The sequence below is a fragment of the Neovison vison genome, chromosome 8 (assembly GCF_020171115.1).
Source record: "Neovison vison isolate M4711 chromosome 8, ASM_NN_V1, whole genome shotgun sequence".
NCBI classification, from domain to species: domain Eukaryota; kingdom Metazoa; phylum Chordata; class Mammalia; order Carnivora; family Mustelidae; genus Neogale; species Neogale vison.
Window position 1 is genome coordinate 29,086,369 of NC_058098.1, and position 23,670 is coordinate 29,110,038.

Here is a 23,670-nt window from a genome sequence, read left to right on the forward strand (position 1 = left end):
GGTTAAACAACACCCCAGAAGAGCTTTTTGTGCCCAGATGTTCACCGCTCAGGGCATAGAACAGCACCTGGTCCCTAGTCAATGCTCAAAAATGATCTGCATAAGGGCATTTGGGTGGCTTAGTCATGTAAGCATCCGACTCTTGATTTCAGCTCAGGTCATGATCTCATGGGTCATGAGATCGAGCCCCAGTCAGGCTCTGTGCTCAGTGGGCTTGAGATTCTTTCCCTCTGCCCCTCCCCACCACTTGTGCTGCTGGCTAAATCAATCATTCCTGGGGGGGGAGGCAGAGTATCTGTGTAATATATTCAAGGTTAGAGAAAACTGAGCAGGGATGAGGTACACTGACTATCCCCAACAGCACGAGTTTCTGTGGGAGAGGAGATGCCAGGGCAATGAACTGGGAGACCTGACCCCCACAAGGGACTGGCAGGATGGCCCCTCCCGGCCAATCCCATAGGGGCTTGGAACTGTGGGATGCTGGTACCGTCTTGTACCCCCGGGGCTCCCTCATCCTTCTTCTCTCTTACTTCTTGCCTCACTGCCCTATTACAACCTTCACAGCCCCTTCATAGCCCTCTATGCCCCCTGAACCGCTCAGAACGTCCTTATGCCCTTCCATTACTTGCTCATTTCCTCAGGTGGATTCCCAACTTGGCTGCCCTCTTTGGCCCCTGCCACTTGGTTACTGGGCTACAAAGGTGCCAAGCCAGGAAGCGGGCCGTGGAGGTGACAGCTTAGATCTCTAGCCCCAGAAGCCAGGTAGGGAGTTTGTCATGGCCTCTCAAGGGCAAGGATTGATACAACGCACGAGTGAGTAGGGCTGGGCTGGACTGGGTGGAGACAGCTGCCGGAAAGGGATTGGGGTTTAAGGGATGATCAGGGATTCTCCTGCCAGCTCTCCCGGGGTGGTTGGGTGGCTCCAGGTGGAGAGGAGAGCTGACTTTGGCACCACGTCGGCTCAATTTCACACCCGCTTCTGCTGTTTGTTGTGTGTGGCTATCCTTGAACGGTGATTCGCTCTCTGAGCCTCTGTTTCCTGATCTGTAAAATGGGCACAATAATAGCTTAGCCCCAGGATTTTGGTGGTGGTGAAGTGAGATAATACGTGTTTTCCTAGGTGGTCCTGAAGGTAACCAGATGAATTAAAAGTGGGAAAACAGCTTCAGACAGTCCTCTTAGTCCCACATAAATGGATGGAATAAAACAATATCAAGAAAAGAAAGGAGGCTATGTGTTTGGCTGCACAAAGAGAGAAGTAGTGGAATCTACTGCCTTCCTGGGCTTCCTAATCTTCTGTCCCTTGTGCTGGGGCAGAACGTACTCTGCCCTAGGTGTTCTCCCTGTGATGCAGGTGGGCATTAATGGGGACTCCCTCCTATGGCACCTTGGCTACATGCGTAGTCCTCTGCTCACCACCTCCCACAGCTATCTCTCTTTTGTACATCAAGGTCTTCGAGAGCCCTGCCCCTCAAAGTGTGGCTGAGGACCTAGAGCACCAGCACCCCCTGGGCACTTGTTAGAAATGCAGAAATCCCACCCCAGACCTACTGATTCAGAATCTGCATTTTAACAAGATCTCCAGAGGATCCAACCCCAGGAGATTCAAGGGCACATTAAATAAAGGCTGAGCAGCACAATGAGACTTAGAGCACCTCCATCTAAAATGCATGAGATCCATAACTTTCAAGTTTGATGGTGTTTGATGCTGTCTCTGGAAATTGGATCTACAAGAGCACATGCATATAACATTTGGAAACTGGTATTTCATTCATCCTGGGAGGGTATATTCCTGATCTCTATAATATGATCCTATATTAATTTTCTTTTCTTTAAATCACTTAACCAAAATACAATAGAATACAGTTTTGTTTTTATTTTTTTATTTGACACAGAGAGAGATCACAAGTAGGCAGAGAGGCAGACAGAGAGAGGGGGGAAGCAGGCTCCCTGCTGAGCAGAGAGCCCAATGTGGGGCTCAATCCCAGGACCCTGAGATCATGACCTGAGCTGAAGGCAGAGGCTTAACTCCCTGAGCCACCCAGGTGCCCCAACAGAATACAGTTTTAAAGGTAAATCCCATTTAAGCTTGCAATAGAAGACTCTTTTGTATGCTTCTCCATTCCCAGATCAGCTACTTTTAATTGCTATTTCTCCTTATATTTAAGTCTATACCTCTGTTGCCATTTCTTAATTTTTCTATGTCTAAATGTTATCTTTAGGTTTCCTGCTATGGAATTAAGGATTTTGCTTTCCTACTACCCTCCCCAACACGTATCTCCAAGCGCACAAACAAACGCCTTCCATCCTTCCAAAGAGCTAAGTTACTGGAGTCAATATTCAGTGCTTATATTATGACCATGTAAATATTATTGTCCAACTTTTTGTGTTTCTGAAGTTAGCAATTGCTTTGTTTTATCATTTGTTTGGTTTTCTAGGCATCAATTACTAATTTAATCCCAAAGCGACCAACAGAACTGAACATTTTGAACATCTCTAAAACCCAGAGATAATCTCATTTTCTTCTGGAGACATGCCTCCTGGAGCATCTGGCTTTTGATTCCAGCCCGGGTTGTTTGCTTTCTTCACTCGGAAGCACAGCTGACACCCTGAGCCTCTTTCATCATTGCTTTCCTGTGTTTAGCCTCATTTCTTGACTCCCATATTGTCCCCTTAGTTTAATGCCTTGTTATGCTGAGACACATCCTCTAGTAGCTTTCTAGAAAAGAGTGTATGTGAGGTCAGATTTTTGAGAACGTGCATGGCTTAAAATGTCTTTATTCTACTCTCATACTTGAGAATCATTTGGCCATATCTATGTTTTTAGGTTGGAAATTATTTTCCCTCAGAATTCTGCGGGCATTGCTTTAATACACTGGGAGGAGCCAGAGCAAAAGCAATCAATGAATGGTCCCAAGAGCCAGAGGCATTGGCTCTGTGTCAATGTCAAGTTCACCAGGCCTGAGTCTTTGGACAGGGGCTGCTAGAGGTAGATATACTGCCTGATTCCTGCATCTCCTCTCTGAGGGGCTGTATGGCCACTATCCCCCTCCATCAGCCCCAACATTTTTTCCTTGAAGTATGATATGTGGACAAGGATTCTGTTCTTAGTTACGATCTCCTTCACTCTAGCCTCGTAAGTCCCTAATCTGAGATGGGCTGGAACCTCTGTAGCCACCAGCCATTTACCAATCATCACGGGGATAGGCTTCCTTTTCAGATGATCAATCCCTTCCTTATATGTTCATTTGCCTTACTTTCATTCTCAGAGGGGAACTCTAACTTTCAGTTTGGGGGTTACTATGGTGCAGTCCTCTTACATTATCAGTGCCGTTTCTGGAATCCCAGTACATGGAATGCTTCCCACAGACCACAGGGCTTAGAAACAGCCCCCTCCTGCCCCACCCTATAGCAGTCCCATGGCAGCCCAGCCCCAGAAAGGTTCATGGTGCTTCTGGGAAGAGCCGGTCTCTGCATTTCAGGGCTTCAGTCCTGAAAATTCCCCCACAGGGGCCCACAGGCAGCCCCCAGCTCTCGGGGGGGAGAGAGCTGCCGACAAGAAGATTGAATGATTGTCCCTGGACACATAGCTCTGGGAACCCACAGGAGAAAGAAAGCAGCCCTTCCCCTCTTGCTCAACTGCCCACTTAGAATGCCTTTCTGGTAACTCAGATCCTCGCTGGGGCGTCCTGGGGCAGGGAATTTGCGAAGGCAAGAGGATGAGTCTTGGTTCTCAGAAATCATTGACCCCCTTCTGCCTAAGTCCCGCCTAAGCCACCAACTGCTTAGGAGGCCAAAACCAGCAGCAGCCCCCTCTGTACCCCAGGGCTCCACATAGCAGTAGGTCACAATGCCCCAGCTGCCCAGTCCCAGAACAGCTGACTGAAGGGGGAGGTGAGGAGGGTGTGGAGGGGGTGTGTGTGGGGTGGTGGAGATTCCCATGGAGCTGTCTAGAGTGTCTGCCAGGGCCTCGCCTCCTCCCACACACCTGCCCACCCCTACTCTCTCCCAACACTAGTCCTTCCTGTCACCTCCACCTCCCTCCATGACCCAGCTCTGCTTACCCAGGCCCAAAGCCCTTGCTTATCCTATCCCAGTCCCTCCCAGAGGCCTGCGTACTGGCGAAGGGTCCTATAGTCCAGTGGGTCCATGTATGTCCCCCTGGGGCCTAGCACGGCCCAGCTCTGGGACAGCATCCTAGGGTGGGGGGCACTGGGGCTGACGATTCGTGCAGTCTCTTCCCCAGCTGGCCCAGCCTTGCTGCTGCTGCTGCTCCTGGTCAGCTTCCTGGCCTTTGACCTGCTCCACTGGTGAGTGTGCAAGCAGCCTGGCAGGTAGACAGGAGTAGGCAGGCCAGCAAGCGGTCCACTTCCCGAAGCCCAGCCACCACCCTCTCTCTCCGCAGGCCCACAGGCCGCCCCCAGCCACAGCTCACACTTCTCCCAGGAGGCCAGAGTCAGGGTGCCGGCGAGGGTCCAGGACAGCAGGCGGCTGTACTCCCACCTCCAGGGACAGTCACAGGACGACTCAGCCCCCAAGAGGCTCTGCTCCTGCTTCTCCTGGGCCTGGGGCTGCTCCTGGGAGTCCACGGCATGCCCTGGGCCCTGCTTGGCCTGGCTTTCTGCCTCCATCCTTGGGCCTGAGCGCCCTCCAGAAATACACTGGCCATGCTGCTTCCCCAGATCGCCTTTCCCTCTGTCCTGGGTTGAGCAGGCAGTAGGGTACCCCTTTATCTCCGGCCTGAACTGCAGGGGACTTTTGGTATCTTGGTCTAAGTCTGAGACAGAAATAGAAGGCGAGCTAAGGGACAGGGAGCCCGGGGCAGGCGGTGGCAGCCACCTCTGAGCTTGTGAGTTGTGGGTGGCCATTCTGGCCTTTTCTGTGGTTCCAGAGAGTAAGTGTCTGGAAAGACTTACAAGAGAACAGAGTGGGACTGGATATCAGTTAGCAGGGTGGGAACAGGGATCCAAAGAGGGCTTCCCACAAGAAAGCACGAGCATCTGCCTCTGCAGGCTCACCAGACCTCCCTGCCAGCCTGGCAGGTCCATGGAAAGAGATTCAGGTGAGCCTCCCATCCTGCAGTGGCTCCTCTCTTGGCTGGACCCCACCCCCACCCGGGTCACAATGGGGATCCTCAGCGGGGGGGCGGGCCGGGAAGAGGGGTGAGGGACACTGGAGGCTCTGCTTGGGCTCCTAGGCCATCCTGGGTGCTGCAGGAAGCAACATGACATAGGGGGCTCTGCCTAGAGGTAAGACCCAGGCCCCAGCTCAAAGCCCCAGCCCATGCATGCTGGTACCCTCCCGACCCCTGCACCCCCATCTGCCTGGAGGTCCCAGGCGCCTCCAGGGCTGCTGCTGCAGCTGGCCCGGCCCTCTCCCCAGGTGCACCAGCTATGACGCAGCAGCCGCAAGTGGAGACAGATGCCATCGGGGCCGGTGAGGGGCCACCTCGGGCGGTGCCCTGGTCGGCCTGGGTCACGCGGCAGGACTGGGTGCGCTGGTGCCTGTGCTACGTGCCTCGGAGCTGGGTCCAGTGGTGGGCCACGTCGGGCTGGCGGCAGCCACTCCAGCGTGTGCTGTGGGGGCTGGAGGGCTTCCTCTACCTGCTGCTGGCCCTGATGCTCTGCCATGCGCTCTTCACCACCGGCTCCTACCTGCTGAGCTCCCTGTGGCCCGTCATGGCCGCAGTGTGGCGCCACCTGCTGCCCGCCGTCCTCCTGCTGGTGCTCAGCGCCCTCCCCACCCTGCTCTTCTCCGCCTCCTTCCTGCTGCTTTTCTCCACGCTGCTGAGCCTCATGGGCCTCCTCACCTCCATGTCTCACCCAGACTACACTCAGGACTTGGACCAATAGAAGGGCAACCCCATGCCGCTGCCTGTGTCTCTTGAGCCCTGGCCTAGGGCCTGAGGCCCCAGGGAGCGGGGGGCAGTGGCTTCAGCTGAAGCCACTGCCCCCCCCACCACGCCCCCTCCCTGACCCTCCAGTCCCTGGCCCTGCTTGGGCCAGGCATGATGTGGCCAGAGCTGGCCAGGGAGTCTGGCGTCACCTCTAGCCACCTCCCTCCAGCCAATGTTACAGGTACTTGGTGTGGGGCATCAGGGGCTTTGAGAAGAGGGGCAGGGCGGAAGGGTGAGCAGGGCCAGAGCTTGACTGAGCTGCAGAGAGTTCCTGCAAGGGTGTGGTGACACCATGAGGGCTCCCTTGGTAACTGGCAGCCGCTTTTTCTTGAAGCTCTCAGATGCCTCAGGTGAAGATCATTGAGAACTTCTAGCTAGGTAGCCCTGGGCTGGCCATTCTTTCCACTAACCCTCCCTCTTTCCCTGAGCTCTAGAAAGGGCCCACTGACGGAAACCTAGCTGAGAGAGGGCTGGCCAGGAGCCCCATGAGACCTCAACTAACTCACCTCCTGCTCCTTTCTGCCCAGACATCCCCCACTCCTTAGAGTCCCTACCTTCTGCCTCAGTGAGCATCCCCAAGTCTGGGAAGTGGGCCAACTAGGGTAGTGAGCATCCCAGAGGAGACCTACTTTAAGATTCCTAAGGTCTGTGATGGAAAAATGAACAAGAAGTCCCATTTCCCCACACAATATGTGGCCATGCCCAATTAATTCTTTTGGATTTAGTGGTTTCCAGCCCTGTCATGGGGTTGTGGTGAGTTAAAGGCAATCCCATCTTTGTGTGAGGGACTTTGTAAAGACCAGAAAACTGTAAGATCTTATATTGAAGTCTGAGAATAATCTGTAGGCTCAAAGGGTCTTTTGACCCTGAAGGGGGTTGAAAGGGGAAGAGGAAGCTTCCCTAGGCCTTCAGAGAAAAGCTTCGGAGAAATGCAAACAGTTTTGGCCCTCCGATGGTAAACGGGGTTGGATGGGTGTGGATGAGATGTAAAAGGTCATGTGACATGAAACCTCGAAACGCGCACATGTTGAGCTCTCCTGATTGTTAAATGTTTGGGGCTGGGGCCTGGCACCAGGAGGTTCCTGGACAGCTGTGTGAATGGAGAAAGCAGAGCCCAGGGGTTTCTTTAGCTGTCCTGATTGCTGCTCACTGCTCCAGAAAGGTCTGGAAGGGGGCATCCCTTCATGCCCAGCATCCTGGCCCTTCACACAGCAGCTAACCTTCCAAACAAAACCGTGATCTGTTATTACCAAGCAAGGCACATGGGAGATAGTTTTACCCATGGCTCAGACCCACCTGCTGGATCCCTACCCAGTTCCTGACCCTCCCTGTCTTCCAGTCGTGACCCCACTGGATGTCTAACCCTAAAACTTCTGCTCCTGAAACCCTAGAACCAAAGATCCCCTCTCCTGCTGCCTAAACATTCAGGCCATGGGAACCAGCCCCTAGAGCCCAAGTTTATTTTTGCTAAAACCCCTTTGCTGTGGGGTTTCATAACCACGGTCAGAGGCCTTCAGCGTTGGTGCCCCAAACCCCAGACACAGCCCTTCCTTACTGTTTCCTTGTGGTTCTGCCTCAAATGTGGCCTGGTAGGAAGGGCAAGGCAGGACATGGAGGTGCTGAAGCCTCCTGGTTCACATGAGCCCTGGGGTATTAGCTGAGGGGGTTTGAATCCCAGCACTGTTACTTCCTAGCCCCATGGTCCTAGTGGAAATTGTTAAACCTTAAATTTCCTTTTCCTCGAGGGTAAAACCAAGGCAAGAACACCTGTTTTAGGGCTCCTGTGGGGCTCGTGGCATGTGGGCAAAATTACTGGACTGGCTCCTCACGCCACACACTGTAGCTATGCTATCCCATTTTAGAGATGAGGAGTCAGACTTAGGATCGCTGTTTGCCAGCACAAAGCCAGCTGGTTTGAATCCTGGTTCACTCCAGTGGGCAATTCCAGCAAATGCGATGGAGGAAATACAACTGAGTGGAAGACACTGGGGCTTCTCGATGCCTGTTCCTGAGAGCTCCTGTCAGGGATGAAGCCAGGATGCCAGTCTTGGGTCTCTCATGGACTTGGCTGGTCATTGCTGGCCAGCGACATCACTTAAGAGTCTCAGGGCCATTCTGATTAAGGGAGAGAAGAGGTTTTGGCTTGGACTGGGCACACTGTGCGGATGAAGGCAGGAAGGGCTTGGGAAGAAGCAAGGAGGCCTTCTGTCCTTCCCCACATAAATATATACCTCCCACCCTCCTGTGTCTGCTCGTCGAGGATAAGGTGGTAGAGCTGGACTGCAGGGCGGATGGGCAATATTTATCAAATTAGATCAACCCATATCCTGTGACCCAGCAATCCAGAATGAAGTCCCAGAGAGGCCCATAAGGGCCTGGCTCCTCAGAGTGGTCCCACGAGGACCAGAAGTATAGGTATCACCTGGGAGCTGGCTAGAAATGCAGAGTCTCGGGCCCCACCTTAGGCCTGTGGAATGAGAGCCTGAATTTTAACAAGATCCCAGGTGCTACACATGCACACAGATGTCTGAGAAGCACAGCATCAGGGGCTGTGTTTGAGAGGGATGGTTGTACAATCGGTGGTGGCAGGAGATGGGAGAGGTGAAATAAGGTGGACGAGCACAGTGGTGGGAGAGGAAGCTATACCTATTGATCTGGAAATCATAGCACTGAGTGAAAAGAAACTCACTGAATGAGAAATAATACAATTCCTTTTACACAAATTTAGAATGTATGCCAGCAAACCACCCCCGTCCCCGACACGTGAAAACAAAAGATAGAATGGAATGACCAGTTCTAGAGGCAGGCAAGAGGAGTGGAGTATACAGAGAAAAGGGAAGTGAGGGACCTTGGTATCATTAACATAATTCCTGAAATTCCTTTAAATGTAGATAAAGTGACTTGCTTAGAGTTAAAAGGCTTAAAAAGGCAAGCCTGGGGCAAATGGACAGGCCGGAAGGAAGTTCTAAGCCTTTTCCTATTTGGGCCAAGAAAGGAGATCTGCTCGGTTGGCCTGAGTGACCTGGACAGCAGGGTCGGTTTCTTTGTTGGGCCTCCCCCACCACAGCCTACAGCCCGCTCCCAGTCACCCTGGTAGCCTGGCCAGAAGGATAATCAGATCAGGCAGGAGAGAAGGGACAGGAGCAGAGGGGGCGTCAGCCTTGAGGGCCGTCGCATCTAAGAAAGCAGAGGAGGAGATAATGCTGGGAGGCACCTAGGAGCAGGAGCGTCGGGTAGGACTTTCCTAAGCCCCGTGTACAGAAAGCACCGAGAAGAAGCGGTCAGGACGGAGGGTCTGAGAGGGAGGGTGAAGGGGGCTCAGGAGGGCACCACTGAGACAGTTGTGCCTGTCAAGACACTGACAGGTAGTCAGTGGCTACCCCGGGGAAGGTTGGGGGGTCCCTGGAAGGAGGGGGTGTGCGGCGCCTGGGGATCCTCCAAGGGCCAGCTGCGGGAAGCCGAGAGGGGAGGTCACTCCGGGAGAAGGAGGCAGATGTTGGGCACTGCGCAATGTGCTCAGGTGCGCGGGAGAGGGGCCGGGGCGACGGCTGGAGGGCGTCCAACCGAGCGCGTTTCCCGTGCGGGCAGAGCGAGGTGGTCAAGGGCCTGAGGCGGAGAAGGAAATGCTAAGCAAAGCTGGGGATCGGAGGCCTGTGGGCACCCACAAAAATAAGGAGCTAGGAGCTAGGCATCCTCGGAATCGGCGCCTCGCGGAATCGCAACAGGCGCCGGCGGCGACCGAGGATGCTAGGATCGCCCCCTAGCGGAGATCTCATTCTCCGCAATGAAGGCAATGAAGGGTCGGGTTTGTTTGGGGTGTGGGGAGGAAGGGAAGGGAGAGGTCTCTCACAGGCCGGGATACTAGCCCTGGGGGCGAGGGTGGATCCTGACGCCAGAGAGGGGCATCTTCGGGCTCATTGCCGTCACGGTAGGGGATTCGGTGACTCTTGACCCCTTCCCCAAATCTCCAGCCTGGGTCCCCCAGCTGGAAACCCAGAGGCATCAGGGCCCAGCTCACGAGAATCCTGGAGAAGGAGGGGTCCAATATAGCCCGCTTCACTGTCTCAAGGGACTTCTGGCTCACCCCTAGTCTATGATCCCATTCCTCCTGGGGGAAAGAGCTGTCTTTTGTGAGGTCTTGTCGGAGTTTGGATGCAACAAATTTTAAAAACTTTTTTTTTTTTCCTGCTGAGCAATCATCTATATTCTGGGTCTCTCTTCCTTTATACTGCCCCTTTGCCTTTCAAATATTTTCCATCTTAAAAATAAAAGAACTTGATTTAAGATCTTGCTGCTTCTGCCATATTTTCTGATCTGTATCTTTAAACCTCTCACAAAAGCCCCACAACATTTACAATTGATATGTGATACTGCATACTTGCAAAATACCTGTAACATATATGAAAGTCATAAAGTCCTCTAAACTGAAGGATACCACACCCATCTAAAAGCCAGATGTTATCAGTACATTATCAGGCCTCTCCCTCTGCATTCATCATCTAACTGTGCAAGCTGAGGTTCCCAGACAATGGCATATGGAATTGCTATTCATAGGCACCTTTCACTTGATCTTAATTTAAAAGAAACTCCTAAAGTGCCACCATTAAGAATTACATAGATTACTGTAGAATCTTGAGAGTTAACCTTTATCCAGCTAAGGAAATTCCTTTCCATTCCTGATTTGCTAACAGTTTCTATTGTGAATGGATATTGAATGATAAAATTGTTTTGTTTTTCTGCATCTACTACAAGGACAACTTGGTTATTTTCCTTTATTCTTTTTATATTCTTTTATATATATGAATTACATTTTTAGGTGTCTTAATATTGAACTCTTCCTAGGAGAAAAACCCCATCCTGGCTCCTTTTTAATTGATGTATAATTCACACACACATTTTGTGTGCAAGTAAAATGCACAAATCTTGGAGGTACAGCTCAAGGAATGTTTACATACTTGTATGTGTGTCCATGTAACTGCTGCACAGATCAAGATACAGAACTTTTCCATCACCCCCGAAAGTTCCATTATGTCTTTTTCAATCAATACCTTCCCCCATACGTAACCTATATCATGGCTTCTATCACAACAGATTAGCCTATTCTTGAAATCACACGGAACAAAGTCATACAAAATGTACTCTATTGTCTGGATTCTTTCAAGGTTACAACTGTGAGATTCATTCATGTTGTTTCATCTCTCAGTAGTCTGCCCTGCTTTATCAGTGTGTACTATCCCACTGTAAGGGAAGCAACAACTTATTTATCTACTCTATTGTTAAAGGACATTTGGCTTGTTTCTAAGTTTTGGTTATTATGAATAAAACTTATATGAATAACCTTGGACATGTCTTTTGGTAGACAAGATGCACTCATTTCTTTTGAAGTGCAATTGTTGGATCATAGAGCATGTAAATGTTCCAACTTTAGCAAATGCTGCCCAATAATTTTCAAGGTGATTTGTACCAAGCAGTGATTCCACTGCTTTTTTCCAGCCTATCCACCAAATTCATTGTTTGGGGTTTCTTCTGTCTTCTAGTCATCAGATATGGTATTTCCATTTGTTTCTTTTTTTTTTTTTTTTTAAAGATTTTATTTATTTATTTGACAGAGAGAAATCACAAGTAGATGGAGAGGCAGGCAGAGAGAGAGAGGGGAAGCAGGCTCCCCGCTGAGCAGAGAGCCCGATGCGGGACTCGATCCCAGGACCCTGAGATCATGACCTGAGCCGAAGGCAGCGGCTTAACCCACTGAGCCACCCAGGCGCCCCTCCATTTGTTTCTTGTTTTCATTTTTGCTTGGGTAATTTCTGAGAGGAGGAGGAAATACCAACTTTATCATCTTCAAACTGCACAACCTCTTTCCTTTTTATTTTTTTCAAAGATTTATTTATTTTAGAGAAGGAGGGGGCAGAAGGAGAGGGAGAGAACCTCAAGCAGGCTCCCCACTGAGTACAGAGCCTGACTGGGGGCTCGATCCCACCACTCTGAGATTGTGACCTGACCTGAAGCCAAGAGTCAGATGTTCAACTGACTGAGCCACCCAAGCGCCCTGAACTCCTTTCCTTTTTAAAGCCAAGAATGCAAGGGTGGTTTAACATTAAAACATGCATATACACATAACAATGTGATTCACCATATTATCAAACTAAAAACTACATGTGATCATTTCAATAGATGCAGAAAAGGCATTTCACAAATCCAACATTCATTCCTGATTAAAAATAGAACAAAACTCTCAACGACCTAGGAATAGAAGGAAACTCCCTCAACTATATAGAAGGCATCTATGAAACATAGGGGTGCCTTGCTGGCTTGGTCAGTGGAGCATGCAACTCTTGATCTCAGTGTTTTAACTTTGAGCCCCACTCTGGGTGTAAAGATAAAATATTTTAAAAATATTTTAAAATATTAAATATTTAAAAGGATTTAAGTATTTTATATTAAATAAAAATTAAATATTTAAAAATTTAAAAAAATAAAATCTTAAAAAAGAAAGAAAATAGCTGATCTCACAGTTGGTTAAAAAACTGAACACTTTCCCATTAAGATTAGGAAAAAAGTATGTCTGTTCTTACCATTTCTATTCAACATTGTAGTAGATGTCCTAACCGGTGCAATAAAGCAAGAAATATAAATAGAAAGCATACATATTAGAAAACAAGAAGTGAAGCTATCTTTATTTGCAGACAACAGGACTGCCTATGAAGAGAATCTAATGGAATCTATAAAAGAGCTACTGGGATTAATAAGGGAATTTAGCAAAGTAACTAATATATACATGGTCACCATTATGACATAAGATCCATAACAAAAAAAAAAAATCAATTGTGTTTCTCTGTACTAGCAATGAATGATCAGAAATAGAAATTTAAAAAGCAGGATGTCGGGGCGCTTGGATGGCTCAGTGGGTTAAAGCCTCTGCCTTTGGCTCAGGTCATGATCCCAGGGTCCTGGGATCGAGCCCTACATCGGGCTCTCTGCTCTGCAGGGAGCCTGCTTCCTCCCCTCTCTCTCTCTGCCTGCCTCTCTGCCTACTTGTGATCTCTCTCTCTCTCTCTCTGTGTCAAATGAATAAAATCTTTAAAAAAAGAAAAAAGTCTGTGAAGCTTCTTTATAAAGAAAAAAAAAAAAAGGCAGGATGCCTGGGTGGTTAGGCATCTGCCTTCAACTCAGGTCGTGATCCCAGGGTCCTGGGACTGAGTCCTGGATCAGGCTCCTTGCTCAGTGGGGCACCTGCTTCTCCCTCTGCCTGCCGCTCCCTCAGCTTGTGTTTTTAAAAAATAAATAAAATGTTTTTTAAAAAATAAGTTTAAAAAGTATTATTTGTATTATTTAAAAATTTTAAATAATGTACTTAGAGGTAAATCTGGCAACAGATGAGAAAGGTCTGTACACTGATAACAAAATGTTGTTGAGAGATATTAAAGAAGACCTACATAATGGAGAGATATATCTTATTGATGAAATGGATGACTCAATAATGCTAAGATGTCAATTTTCCCCAAATTTAATCTAGATATTCAATACAATTCCAATAAAAATCCCAGCACTTGTGTAGAAATAAGCTGATTTAAAAACTCATACAGAAGGGATGCCTGGGTGGCACAGTCTGTTAAGCATCTGACTCTTGCTTCCGGCTCAGGTTGTGATCTCACAGTGGTGGGATCTAGCCCCATGTTGGGCTCCATGATAGTGTGAAGTCTGCTTAAAACTCTCTCTGCCCTTTCCCCCTACTCTCTCTCTCTCTCTAAAGTAAATAAACAAACTTAAAAGACTCATACAGAAATGTAAAGGATCTAGAATAGCCAAAATAACTTTGATAAAGAAGAGCAAAGTTAGAGGACAAACACTACCTGATTTCCAGACTTACCATAAAGCTATAATAATCAAGAGAGTATGGTATTAGCATAGAGACAGACAAATAGGTCAATGGAACAGAACATGGAGTCCAGAAATAGATCCATTCATATATGTATAGCAGATTTTCAACAAAGGTGCAAAGAGAATTAAGTGAGGAAATGATAGTCTTCAAATAGTGTTGGAATCATTGGCTATTCATATGCAAAAAAATTCAATCACCTTGAACTATATACAAAAATTAACTCAAAACAGATCACAGAAAAAACAAAAACAAAAACAAACAAACAAACAAAAACAGATCACAGACCTGAATGTAAAACCCCAAACCACAAACCTTCAAGAAAGGTTTGACCTTGGATTAGGCAAAGGATTCTTAGATATGACACCCAAAGTATAATCCATTAAAGAAAAATAAACTGCCCCTGATCAAAACTAAAATTGTCTGGGGTGCCTGGGTGGCTCAGTGGGTTAAAGCCTTTGCCTTCAGCTCAGTCATGATCCCAGGGTCCTGGGATTGAGCCCTACATTGGGCTCTCTGCTCAGCAGGGAGCTTCCTTCCCTCCTCTCTCTGCCTGCCTAAACTAAAATTGTCTGTTTTTCAAAAGATACTGCTAAGAAAAAGACAAGCCATGGAAGGAAAAAGTACTGGCAAACCATATATCTCATAAAGGACTTGGATCCAGGATAGAAAGTTCTCAAAGCCCAATAGTAAGTTAAAAAAGGGGAAGGATGGGTGGAAATGAGGAACAAACAATTTGAAAAGAAACTTTACCAAAGAAGATAAATAGATCGCCAATAAACACCGGACAAGACATTCAATTTCATTAGTAATTATGGAAATGCAAAGTAAAATCACACTATTTTAATAGCTAATATTAGATAGACTAATATCAAGTGTTGATGAGGATGTGGGAGAACTATATCCCTCACACACTGCTGGCGTGAATATAAAATGGGACAATCACTGTGGAAGAATGTTTGTCAGTTTCTTTAAAAGTTAAACCTACATCTACTGTATGACCCAGCCATTTCATTCTAAGTATGAGAAATGAAAACGTGTGTCCCTACACAGATTTGTGCATAAATATTCATAGCAACTTTATTTGCAATAGGCAAAAACTAAAAATAACTCAAATGTCCACCAATGGGTGAACAGATAAACAATGGTACAGCCACGCAAGAGACTACTACTCAGGTGTAAAAAAGAGCGAGCCACTGATACACGTAACAACATGAATTTCCATGTTGATCCGTCTATCCAGCTAATTAGGCTGAGTGAAAGCAGCCATGTTAAAAAAAAAAAAAGGGGGGGGGTTACCTATCGAATGGTTCCGTGTAAAATTCTGGGAAACGCAAACTGATCCATAGTTACAGAAAGCAAATCAGTATCAGTGGTTCCTTGGTGTTGGAAGTAGGGAGATGTGAGGAGGTTGTGGGGAGAGAACAAGGGAAAGGTTTATGAAGAGGCAGAAAGATAAATTTCATTATCTTGACTGTGATGGTTTCATGAATGTATACGTCTCAACATTTATGAAATTGTAGATTTGAAATAGATGCAGATTGAGTTACATCTCAATAAAGCAGTGTTCTTTTTGTTTTTTAAGCATAGGTCCACTTTCTTGTAGTCAGAGTTTATCTTTCACCAATTATACATGGTGGAGGTAAACACTAAAATGAACTCAACACACAATCTATGTAAGGACCTGGACAACACAACAGAAGGCAAGTTACCTACTCCTGCCGGGAAACTTTCAGTTTGGTTAACATGTTTGGGAAAAAAATTCCAGTGATTTTTCTTCTCAAAACTTTTATTTTCCTTGGAAAATAAAGGCTGATATTACAACTGACGTGCTCATACATCTTTTATTACTTTCAAGAATATCTTGGTATGGCAAAGGAAAGGATGTTGGAACCAAGATTCCAAGGGCTCCTGGGTGGCTCAGTCAGTTGAGTGTCTGACTTTTGATTTTGACTTGGGTCATGATCTCAGGGTCGTGGGATCTAGCCCCATGTTGGGCTCTGCACTCAGCATAGTCTGAGATCCTCTCTCTCCCTCTGCCCCCCCCTGCTTGCTCTCTCTCTAAAAAAAAAAATAAATGAAACCTCTAAAAAACAAGATTCCATGAAAAAACACAAACCAAGATTCCATGAATGAGAGGGAGTCTATATAAGATAGTTTTTTTTTTTAAGATTTTATTTATTTGACAGACAGAGATCACAAGTAGGCAGAAAGGCAGACAGAGAGAGAGAGAGAGAGGAGGAAGCAGGCTCCCTGCAGAACAGAGAGCCCAATGTGGGGCTCGATCCCAGGACCCTGAGATTATGACCTGAACCGAAGGCAGAGGCTTTAACCCACTGAGCCACGCAGGCGCCCCCCACTTTTTTTTTTTTTTTAAGATTTTATTTATTTGAGAGAGAGAGTAAGAGAGAGCATGAGCACGGGGAGGGAGAGGGAGAAGGAGCCTCCCCATGGAGCAGGGAGTCCAACACAGGGCTCCATCCCAGAACCCCAGGATCATGACCCAAGCCGAAGGCAGACGCCCCACTGACTGAGCCACCCAGGCGCTGCTATGTAAGACTGCCTCATTAAATGATTTGTCAATGGTCAAATATGGGTGGTTTTTGAGAAAATGAAGTTTGAGTTCTGTCATGCTTAACTAGTAAATTGTGTGCCTACATACTGGGAAAACTAAAATTCTCACCATTTTTACATCTCAAAACAAAGGCCAGGACTGTAAATGTATGTAGTGACCTGTATGTGGCTATTTTTAAAGTTTCTCATTTCCCAGCCATAACCAAATAAAATCTCTAAGAGAGAAGTCAAGCGCCTTGTACTATAATGTGCTTATATGACCAAGTGAAAATAAAATAATTTATCTCCATTCTTCTCTTGTGGTAGATTTCAAGTCTGTGCTGGGAAGCGGAAGGAAAGGTTATGAAACCCCCTGTGGGCCATGGGAGCTACACAGTGAAATGGGCTGGAGATGGGAAGGGCACAGGTGGAATGACGGGGACATGGAGTACAATGAACAGTCAGTCTCAAGGTTGCTTACAGAGAGCTCCAGAAGTGGGATGAGGTTTGACGAGAATGGGAAAGACTCAGGAAGGATTGATAAGGGAGGGGACAAGGAGTTTTTAGAGAATACGATGGCAGGTAATGGACAGGGCTGGGTAAGACTGGGTGAGACCAGGTAACTCGTATTACTTTCTTCTTCTGACCATCAATCCAGGTGGACAATTTTCTCCAGCGACACTGAGAAACTCCAGAGCCAGAGGTGGGAAAGTGTCCAGACAGAAAAGGGTTTTGAAGAAAGGCAGAAAAGAGTGAACAAGGGGTTGGGCAAACTGAGGCAGCGGAGAGAAGGAATCTTTGTTACCAAAAAGAAACAATCTTTTGCAACAGTAAAAATAACAAACCTGGGCGCCTGGGTGGCTCAGTGGGTTAAGCCGCAGCTCGGGTCATGATCTCAGGGTCCTGGGATCGAGTCCCGCATCGGGCTCTCTGCTCAGCAGGGAGCCTGCTTCCTCCTCTCTCTCTCTGCCTGCCTCTCTGCCTACTTGTAATCTCTCTCTGTCAAATAAATAAATAAAATCTTCAAAAAAAATAACAAACCTAATATATTAACTCCCTAACAAAAGGCTTTTTCCTTCTTTCTTTCTTTTTCTTTTTTTTTTTTACATGTTCCCTTACGCTTTTTGTCTATACCAAAGAAAACCAAGCTTGTTTGTCTCTTTTGATTCTCAAATACCCTGTCGAGGTTGCTCTCTAAAAGGTTTTATTAATTCACCTAGTCTCTACCAGCCTCCCCAGCACTAGCAGGTTAATTTAACAGCTTCCTTTCATTTGCAATTCATTGATTGCTACCAATGGGCAACACTTTTCTGACGTGCTATTTCACCTCCTCTCGTGTGAGATATGCTATCCTTTGCCAAGGTAAAATTTTAGTAACAAGTATGGAAACTCAATACAAGAAGTCTGCCTCCCTCTCTTCCCTCCGATTCTACTTCAGGATGATTTAGTGGTTCTCCACATTACCCTATTTTTCTGCCCCACACTGCCGTCGGCCTATTGATCCCTCCTCCCTCAATGGCACCATCTGGCTCACACTTTACCCGATTCTTAGTAGTATCACAAACCTAGAGTCAATACCACTTGTCAAAGCTGAAACCCTATACTCTTTTAACTTCCTTAAAGAGTCTGGCACAGCCTCCTACCCCCTGCCCCATCTTGGAATTCTCCCTCAGCCCCCCTCTACTCCCATCCCCCCACAAACAAAGAGGTTGGTCTGTGTTGTGTTTGCTACCATTGCACATTTTATCTATTAAATAGTGGATTTCTAATCAGTCTTCCACTTGAGTTTGGAAGCTTGTTCAGTCCCACCCACTTAACGAGTGCCCACCATGTGCCAAGAGTTGTGCAGATAACTAAGGTATGTGTGCATGTCCAGAAACAGATGAATGTTGAATGTATATGTGAATGCCATAAGACTGGGAAATAGAGGTGAGAACTAGCCAGATCCAAAATTCCAAATAAAATACTGACAGTTTGAGCTCAGCCCTAGCTATTTTTCAATCCCAAAGAGCAGCAGCCAACAAGCGACCCCTCCAGGATCTTTAGGCACACACCTGTGTTCTGGTAAGAGTCGGAATGAGTGTGTGAGATAACAGGAAGGACACGTTCAGTGACTTTTAAATAGTGTGAGGTGAAAAGCCAAGGCTGGAGAAGGCCCAGAGGCAGCTCCCCAACACTTCAGATCATGGTTTGGGAAACCCAACCCCTCATACAGGAAGATGCCACTCTGTTCTTCCATGCTTTTATTAGTGACAGCAATGGACAAGAACAATGCCAGGCATAACAGACACCCTGACCCAGCACTGGGGATGGCAAGCCGACCCTGTAGGGCCATTGGCATATCCAGCCCCAGTCCAAGATCCAGTCTACCCAGGCCATGTCCCCGAATGGGCAGGAGGCTGTCTGTCCAGTTTATTTGTGTGGATCAGTCTGTCTGAGTGTCTGAGCCGCTGCCTGCAGGGCCCCCCCATCCTCGGCACGTGATAGGGGCTGCTGGGAGCACAGCGTGGCATCCCCCGGTGGACCACTGGGCCCCGGTGCTGACCATGGGGGATAGGGCCAGGGACTGGAGGTGGCAGGGGGCCAGGCACAAAGTTCACTCCAGGGCCACATCCTACAAAAGAACCAGCCATTATCAGAGAGTGGGCTTCTGACCAGGTGAGCCCAGCTCTGCCTCCGAGCAGCTTTAGTTCTCCAGGGTGAGCTTCTCTGGGCTTCAGTTTCCCCATCTACAAAATGGCAACACCACTTCCCCTTCCACTAAACCAGCAAACTGTGACAATCAATGGTTGATTAATGAGTCTACAGATGCTGTAGATCCAGCAGTGACTGGACCCAATCCTGGGGGCACAAGGAACTACCGAACTCCTCTCAGTCCACCTGGGGATGGAAGGCTAGGTGGGGGAAGGTGCACAGGGAGGCTGGAAGAGGTGGAAAGGGAGGTCTGTGGAGGCACCTACCTAAGTGGGATGACATCGAGAAGTCTTCTGTTGAATTATAATTGAAGAATTCGTGGGGTGGGAAGGGCTGGCCTGGGAAAAAAGGGGTGTCCTGGGGCAGGGGTGGAAACAAGGGAGGTGGCGAGGGCTGAGGAATGGAGTAGGGGAAAGGCATGGGAGGGGGCAGGGGAGAGGGCTGGGGTGGGGGCAAGGCCAGTTGCTCCCCGAAGTCTGGGGGCTGCCCATGGCTCCCCTGGAACAGATGATCCGGCTCTGGCCAGTCCTCAATCCACGGGTCTAAGAACGGGATGGTTGTTTGTTTTAGGCCTGAGAGCCAGGCTGCCCAGAATTCTGGTTGTCCGCACTCTTAAACCTCTCTTCCCTCCTCTTAGACAACAGGGCCACCAGGACGGGGCACCCTCTGCTTCCTACCCTGTCTTCCTCACACTGTCTCATTTCAGGCTAAGCCCAGTGTACGCTCCTTCTTCTTTGCCTTTCTCAGAGTCATAGATCTGCTTTTGTTCTAACCTTATGCTCCCCTCTAGAGCCTTCTCTTTTTGTATGCTTGGTTCCTGTATCTGTAGCTTTTTCTTCTCCCAGCTCCTCCCCACAGACCAAAAAATGAGCCTAAGAAGTCTTTTCTCTGGACAACATGAGACCCTGTCACTCTCTTCTCCCAGCAGTCCTGTGCCTTCCAAACTTCCACACGGAGTATTCCGCCCAGTTCCCGTTCTCTCATCAACCGCTCCCGCCTCTAAACCCTGCTTCACTCCTTCAGCACTTTTCTGACTAAATGTAACCACTTCCTCTCTTCCTGCCAGTCATACTAAATGACTAAGAGCCCCTGTCCTCCCTGATAGTGCCTCTGCCCTCAGGTCCTTTTGTTTACAACATCAGCCCCTCTTCCCTTCCAACTCCACAGCACGGCCCTGCTTCTGCTCTCTCCTTCACAGTTGACTCTGAGACCCGCAGCCCCACATTTCCAGAGCACCTCAGAGGACTGCCTGGACCAAACTCACCAATCACATCTTCCCCCCAACTCTTCCTTTTCACCTCCCTACTTGTGGAGCTTCAAACTGCATTCAGAAGACCTAAGCCACCACGAACTAGCCTTACAACCATTAGGGCATCCCTCTCTTTGCTGGGGATAACAAGGAAACTGAGCCATTATATAATCAAAGTTCTAATCCACCTCCCCAAGGATCCAACGCCTGGCTACCAAGTCCTAGATTACCTCCGTGACATTCCTGGCTTCTCTGTGCCCTCACTTGCTCTAGTGCTGCTGTAACAGTCTTCTAACACGACTTGTACCCCCCAACTCAACAAACTCTATCCTGCACATACTATGGACACAGCAACTGTACCAGACCCCAAGGCCAAAAGGGACGAGCTGGCAACAAGGTAGGAACCTTGCTCTTTGAGGACATGATCCAGGGGGAAAGCACACATGCAAACAGCCACCACACTCCTTTTGCGAGCGGGCAGGAACTGAGAGGCTTGACAGCACCATGTGAGGGGCTTCTTTGCTTCTGTAACATTGCATGATTGCCCTTCTTCCATTTCCGTCTTTCTACCCCCAGCCCCCATGCCTAGCTAGAAGTCCCCCCATTTCTTTCCTATTCCTCTGTGGGATAGGAGTCTTTTGACACGCTGCCTTATGTGCTCAAAGCTTATATATACTCACTCATGTGCAGAGATGACTATATGCTAGCCCACACAGAACCAGAACTTGGATCAAAACGCTGTTCCTGTGATCTCACCCTCCCCAGGGGATGAGAAAGGTGCACTCGGGAGCCACAACAGACTTTCGAGAGGCCTCTACTCCCTGAGTACCTCTGTCCTATTCTGGGTCTGAGCCCTATACTCTAAGAAACCCCTCTGCATCATTCTCCTACCCAATTGTGGCAGGGCTCACCAGAGGGATAGTCACGCTTGGGCAGCTCCACGCCCCAGGCGTCGGCCACGTGGGTCAGAAGCAAGTGTGAGAGGTGGCGGTGAGCGTGTTGGTCCCAGTGGACACCGTCCCGGTGACGGTGCTGTACCGCATGCCGAAAATGGAAGTGGAGGTCGAGGACATCAAAGCAGTGGTCCCCTGCAAGTGTTGCGCTGTAGAAGTTCCCTTCAACCACATCCCTCCGCAGAGACCCCGCCAGGGGCTGGAGCTGAGTAAGAAAGTGCAGCATCTAAGAGCTGCACAATGAAGCAGGGTCGGGAGGGAAGGACCTCTTATCTAACAGCTGCCTCCTCCCCCATCCTGAAGGGCCTCCGTCACTTGCCTCTGGCAGAAGGAAACCCCCAGTGACACGCTCCCCCAAGGGCATGGCCATGTTCCACACCAGCAGGCACGAGTCTGGCAACACCTGGTCCATGCGCACAAACACCCGCTCCAGGTTCTCCCGGTAGCTCTCCATTGAGCAGCGGCCATACCTGTCAGACAGCACATAGGGTGGGCAAGAGCACAGGGTGGACAGCCTCTGAGCTGTACCTCCACCCCCCAACCACTATTTCCCTCTCCCGCTGCCCCAACCTGGAGAGATCCCAGAGGCAGGAGTTGATGATCACCAGGTCCGGGGCAGGCCCATAGGTCAGTTCCTCCAGGACGCCCTCGAGGTACTCGGAGTAAACGCGGGTGAGGAAGTAGAAGCGCACAAGGTGGTGGCCAGAACCCGAGCAGAACTGGCGAACCTCCCGGTACTGCGTTCCGTTGTGTAGCTCGCCCAGCTGACCCCCAGCCACCAGCTGGTCCTGTTCAAAGCTCAGCTCCCCCTGCCCACCCCCGGCCCCCAGATGGTCAGACCCATGCTAGGGAGGAAGGCCCTGCCAGGCCAGGGTCTGTGCCCACCCACCACTGGCATGGCTACCAATCTTCCCTCACCTTGGCTTTCAGCTGGGCAGCTGTGAGCAGTGAGTCCCTCTGGAGCAAGAGCACCAGGTCTTTGTACACAGCCCGCTGGACTGCAGGGAGACAGAGATCCTAAAGCTAAGACAAGCCTCATCCCACCCTAGCTCCTCCTAAGTCCAGGCCTTCCATCTTCCCAAGGATTGGGCTGCCCAACATCACCACTGTGGAGTTCATTACAAAGGCAGGAGAAAAGCTGAGGTTAAAAAAATCCTGGTACCACCTCTGACTTCACGGGATACACTACCCCCAACTTAGTACACAGTGGCCCCAGATCACCAGGCGGAAGTCAGCTGGCCAAGTCACCCAGAAAACAGACAACACAATCCACTGCTCCCATGAAGGAAAGTATGGGAGACTGTCAGGGCGAAAAATGCTGAGCAAGGATGGGGTAAAAAATGTGTCGGACTACATGGATCAGGACACCTGTGGAAGGTGCATAGGGAAATCAAAGACGGAAAACCCCCTGGACTGGAACAGACTCGGGGTCAGAAAGGTTTGGGTGCGAGACAAAGGGTCCAGTCATAGGAAACAGACTGAAGGTCCGGGGCTGGGTAGTGTGAACCTAGAGGGGCACTCACTTGAGTCCCCCAAGATGACCACGAACTTGTTGTGTAGCAGCTGCTGGACTTCCGAGGCCTGGAAGTGGACCATGGCGCTTCGCAGGGGGAGGCGCGGCTCCTCGTTCTCCAGACAGAAGACCATGCCGCCGCGGCTAATGATGGGCTGCAGGGAGAGGCCACTAAGCCGCGCGCGGGCGGGGACTCAGGACAGGTCTGCCCCAGGGCCCGCCCCGGGATAAATGAGACCTGCGCCGGCCCCTCCCGGGCTGCTCAGAGCTACCGAGGCGAGGTAGCGGCGGCAGAGTGGGACCCATGGTGGCGTCTTGCCTCAGTCCCACCTGGCACCGGAGGCAGGGGGTCGCCAGCCCGCGAGCCACCAGGGCACCGAAGCGCTTCCCGCGCGGCGCCGCCCTGCGCCCCGCCACGTGCCCGCCACCGCCCCGCGCATGCGCGCGCCCGCTAGCGCCAATTACCCAGTCCCGGGGCGCCGCACCGTTCACCCACGCCCGGGGCAGGGCCGCGCACCGCGCGCCTTGCCCTCTGAGGGCCCCAGGCCTAGCTCATGTTCCTCCGCCCCGGGACGCCAGTCGGTTCTGCACAGCCCGCGCCCGGCAGAACCCGTGCGTCCCGGTTAGCCGTCGGCGCGCAGCCCGGCGCCCAGCGCTCTCCATGCGTGCGTCGCGGCGGCCCCGACGGCGCCTCGGGCCTTGGCGCCCCGGGCTGCGACGCTCACAGCAGCCACTTCCGGTCACCCATGTCCCGCCCTGCGCGACCCCCGGCGCCCGAGGGGACAGGAAGGCGGCGGGGTTGACCGCGGCGGAAGGTGGGAGCCAGGGCCGAGCCCACCCGGGCGGGCACGAGGCCCGGGTGTGGGCGGGGGCGCGGCGGCAGCCGAATGTAGCTGCCCACACTGGTGATGGCCGTGGCGGCAGCCTCGCCAC

The 23,670-nt window shown here is 49.9% G+C and overlaps 3 protein-coding genes across 3 annotated transcripts; 2 read left to right on the forward strand and 1 right to left on the reverse strand.

Moving 5' to 3' along the window:
* The first annotated feature begins 4,045 nt into the window (after window positions 1–4,045).
* Window positions 4,046–4,643, forward strand: C8H20orf141 (chromosome 8 C20orf141 homolog). Its single transcript, XM_044262386.1, is given in 3 exon segments — window positions 4,046–4,163; window positions 4,166–4,310; window positions 4,406–4,643. Coding segments are annotated over 3 exon segments (501 nt in total).
* Window positions 4,644–5,375: 732 nt separating this feature from the next.
* TMEM239 (transmembrane protein 239) lies at window positions 5,376–5,852 on the forward strand. The gene has a single exon (XM_044262387.1). It carries the CDS (start codon window positions 5,394–5,396, stop codon window positions 5,850–5,852), a length of 459 nt encoding a protein of 152 aa, XP_044118322.1. The 5' UTR covers window positions 5,376–5,393.
* A 12,704-nt stretch (window positions 5,853–18,556) lies between these two features.
* PCED1A (PC-esterase domain containing 1A) lies at window positions 18,557–23,624 on the reverse strand. Its single transcript, XM_044263338.1, has 8 exons — window positions 23,203–23,624; window positions 22,748–22,892; window positions 22,143–22,222; window positions 21,795–22,033; window positions 21,544–21,694; window positions 21,183–21,429; window positions 19,289–19,564; window positions 18,557–18,942 (listed from the first exon to the last, which is right to left on the reverse strand). The coding sequence occupies exons 2-8, from the start codon at window positions 22,869–22,871 to the stop codon at window positions 18,695–18,697; spliced, it is 1,365 nt and encodes a 454-aa protein (XP_044119273.1). The 5' UTR covers window positions 22,872–22,892; window positions 23,203–23,624; the 3' UTR covers window positions 18,557–18,694.
* Window positions 23,625–23,670: the final 46 nt, after the last annotated feature.

What these genes read in the sequence shown, in the direction of transcription:
- TMEM239 (XM_044262387.1), top strand. Translation starts at nt 5,394, where the DNA reads ATGACGCAGCAGCCGCAAGTGGAGACAGATGCCATCGGGGCCGGTGAG.
- PCED1A (XM_044263338.1), bottom strand. Translation starts at nt 22,871, where the DNA reads ATGGTCTTCTGTCTGGAGAACGAGGAGCCGCGCCTCCCCCTGCGAAGC. An exon ending in CTGCCCAGCTGAAAGCCAAG is followed by an intron (nt 22,034 to 22,142) that starts GTGAGGGAAGAT and finishes GGGGGTGGGCAG; the next exon opens with GGGGAGCTGAGCTTTGAACA. An exon ending in CTCGATGTCATCCCACTTAG is followed by an intron (nt 18,943 to 19,288) that starts GTAGGTGCCTCC and finishes GTTCTTTTGTAG; the next exon opens with GATGTGGCCCTGGAGTGAAC.